General features: G+C 40.0%; 1 protein-coding gene across 1 annotated transcript in view; it reads right to left on the bottom strand.

Moving 5' to 3' along the window:
- Positions 1–2,788, bottom strand: part of ACTR10 (actin related protein 10 homolog) — a 40,200-nt gene that overhangs the window by 16,119 nt on the left and 21,293 nt on the right. The window contains exons 6-8 of the mRNA XM_003794411.3: positions 2,348–2,415; positions 1,604–1,683; positions 218–253 (exon numbers count right to left, since the gene is read on the bottom strand). Of these exons, the coding sequence (XP_003794459.1) occupies positions 218–253; positions 1,604–1,683; positions 2,348–2,415 (184 nt within the window). The remainder of the gene's footprint in view (positions 1–217; positions 254–1,603; positions 1,684–2,347; positions 2,416–2,788) is intronic.

The following is a 2,788-nucleotide window of genomic DNA, read 5'->3' as shown; positions in this document are numbered from 1 at the left end:
AAAAAAAAAAAAATAGAACAATGTCAAAACTTCCGTTAAGTCAGAAAACAATTAGAAAATTAGAATTTTTATTTCCATTATGCCATAGCCTCTAGAGTAAATCCTTTTAGGATACATGTATTATATTACATTTTCTATCTGGGTAAACATTTAGAAACATATGTGCTCCCAACTAACACTTAAGGATAAAAGGGACAAAACTGAGAACTTAGTTTACCTTTAATGTCCTCTAAGACACCTTCCGGTACTGAACCTAAAACAAAAATTTTATTTAGAATTAAAAAACTCCAATAATGATTAAAAGTAGTTTATTAAACTGGATTCACATTTCCATAGCCCATTTCAGTAAGATTTTAAAAAATATAACTACCATATGGCTTGGCGCCCATAGTTTGGTGAGAAGGGTGCCAGCCACATACACCGAAGCTGGTGGGTTCAAGCAGGCCCAGGCCTGCTAAACCACAATGACAACTGCAACAATAAAATAGCCAAGTGTTGTGGCAGGTGCCTATACTCCCAGCTCCTCGGGAGGCTGAGGCAAGAGAATCACTTAAACCCAAGAGTTTGAGGTTGCTGTGAGCTGTGATGCCACCGCACTCTATCAAGGGTAACATAGTGAGACTATTTTTTATTCAAAAAATAAATAAATAAAAATAAAAATATAACTGCCATAATTTTCTTAAAACCTAACAGAAAAATTTACTTTGCTTTTAGGGAAGAAATTTCATCGTTCATAGTCAAGACAAAGCACAGAAGCTGAAGCAAAAAAAGTGAAGTTCCAAGTTGGCTTGCAGGTCCTATGATAATACTAAGAGCTGTCAGTAGTATGCTAACCGAATTAACAAGAATCACACACAGTCTTTTTTAATCTTGTCCTTTAAGTAAAGGTAACATTAAAACAAACATGAGTAAGATGGTACCTATTCAAAGAAATTTTTATAAATTAGAGGGCTCTTGGAAAATGCCTGTTTGCACATGTTAACATTGTTCATCTGATTTTACTGCCACACCTCTTTCTGAGAGAGAAACAAAATTTTCTTAACTAAATTTAAAGTGTTGTAAACTATGAATTTTTTTTTTTTTCAGACAGAGTTTCACTCTGCTGCTCCAGGCTAGAATGGCACGCATCCTCAAGCTCACAGCAACTTCACTTGGGCTCAAATGATCCTTCTGCCTCAACCTCCCAAGTAGGTGCAACTATAGGCCCCGTAAGGACACTCAGCTAGTTTTTTTATTTTTAGTAGAGACTGGGTCTTGCTCTTACTCAGGCTGGTCTTGAACTCCTGTAATTCTAGCACTCTGGAAGGCCAAGGCAGGAGGATGCTGTGGGCTTGGAGTTCAAAACTAGCCTGAGCAAGATTGGAATGCTGTCTCCACCGAAAAAAGAAAAAGTAGCCGGGCATTGTGGCAGGTGCCTGTACTCCCAGCTACTTGGGAGGCTGAGGCAGGAGGATCACTTGAACCCGGGAGCTTGAGGTTGCTGTGAGCTAAGCTGACTCCAAGGCATTATACTCAGGGTGAAAGAGCAACTCTGTCTCAAAAAAAAAAAAAAAAAAAGAAAAGAGAGTGGAACATGCTACTGAAAAGCTTAAAAGGAACTCACCCATCACTGAGGGAAGGCTCTGCTCTTTAGCAGCACTGGTGTCCACAGTGCATTGTTCCAACAGCTGAGTTTCCAGCTCCCTGAATAAAAAACAAGCTACTGTAATTAAACTATTGCAACTAATACCCTTTTCTTATTTGATAGTTTTACTACATAATTATGGGGTTTTATTTTTTGAGACAGAGCCTCAAGCTGTCACCCTGGGTAGAGTGCTGTGACATCACAACTCATGGCAACCTCCAACTCCTGGGCTCAAGCGAGTCCCTGTCTCAGCCTCCCAAGTAGCTGGGACCACAGGCGCCCGCCACAACGCCTGGCTATTTTTTTTTTTGGTTGCAGCTATCATTGTTGTTTGGTGGGCCCAGGCTGTATTTAAAACCGCCACCTTAAGTGTATGTGGCTGGTGTCTTAGCCACTTGAGCCACAGGCGCTGAGCCATAAATTGTGTTTTAAATAAAAATGGTTTTATTCTTTTTTTTTTTTTTTTCTTTTCAGTTTTTGGCTGGGGCTGGGTTTGAAGCTGCCACCTCTGGGATTTGGGGACGGTGCCCTACTCCTTTGAGCCATAGGTGCTGCCCAGAAAATGGTTTTATTCTTAAAAGATAACGCAAAGCTAATAGAAAGTAGAATTTATGAATAAAATTAAATGCCCAAATCACAAGACCTCTAGTGATCATTCATCAATAAACTAAAAAGCACCTGTTGTGTGGCATAGGTGAAGATAAAGGGCTACAGGAAACTTACTTGTGAATAGCTTTTCCTCCCAAGGGGAGTGCTCCCCAACAATTCAGTACTGGGATTCCCTCATATATCTATAAAGTAGTTAAGGACATTACTAGGAGACAAAAGGTGATTTCCTCGGTATTTTCTCCACTGTCTGCAGTACTGCTGTAAATCAGCTTTGGCAAAAAGTTACAGAAAAATCCAAGAGTCAGTCTTTCTTCATGTTCTTCACCAAAGAAAATAAGATACAAATACATCCACGTGCACACACGCTTCAGTCGGCTGAACATCCAGTGAAGCAGCCCTCGGCCACACACGGCTACCGAGCGCCTGGCCTGGCTCTTCTGAACTGAGACGTGCTGTAAGGGGTGAGCAACACACCAAACTCAGACTTGAATATAAAAAATCCATAAAATACCTCATTTTAATTTCTGTATGGTATACTGAATTTTTTTTTTTTTT

Source organism: Otolemur garnettii, unplaced genomic scaffold, assembly GCF_000181295.1.
Source record: "Otolemur garnettii isolate 467f Iridium unplaced genomic scaffold, OtoGar3 scaffold00081, whole genome shotgun sequence".
Classification (NCBI taxonomy): Eukaryota; Metazoa; Chordata; class Mammalia; order Primates; family Galagidae; genus Otolemur; species Otolemur garnettii.
Note: the sequence above shows the minus strand (reverse complement) of the source record. Positions and strands in the feature narration are given on the sequence as shown.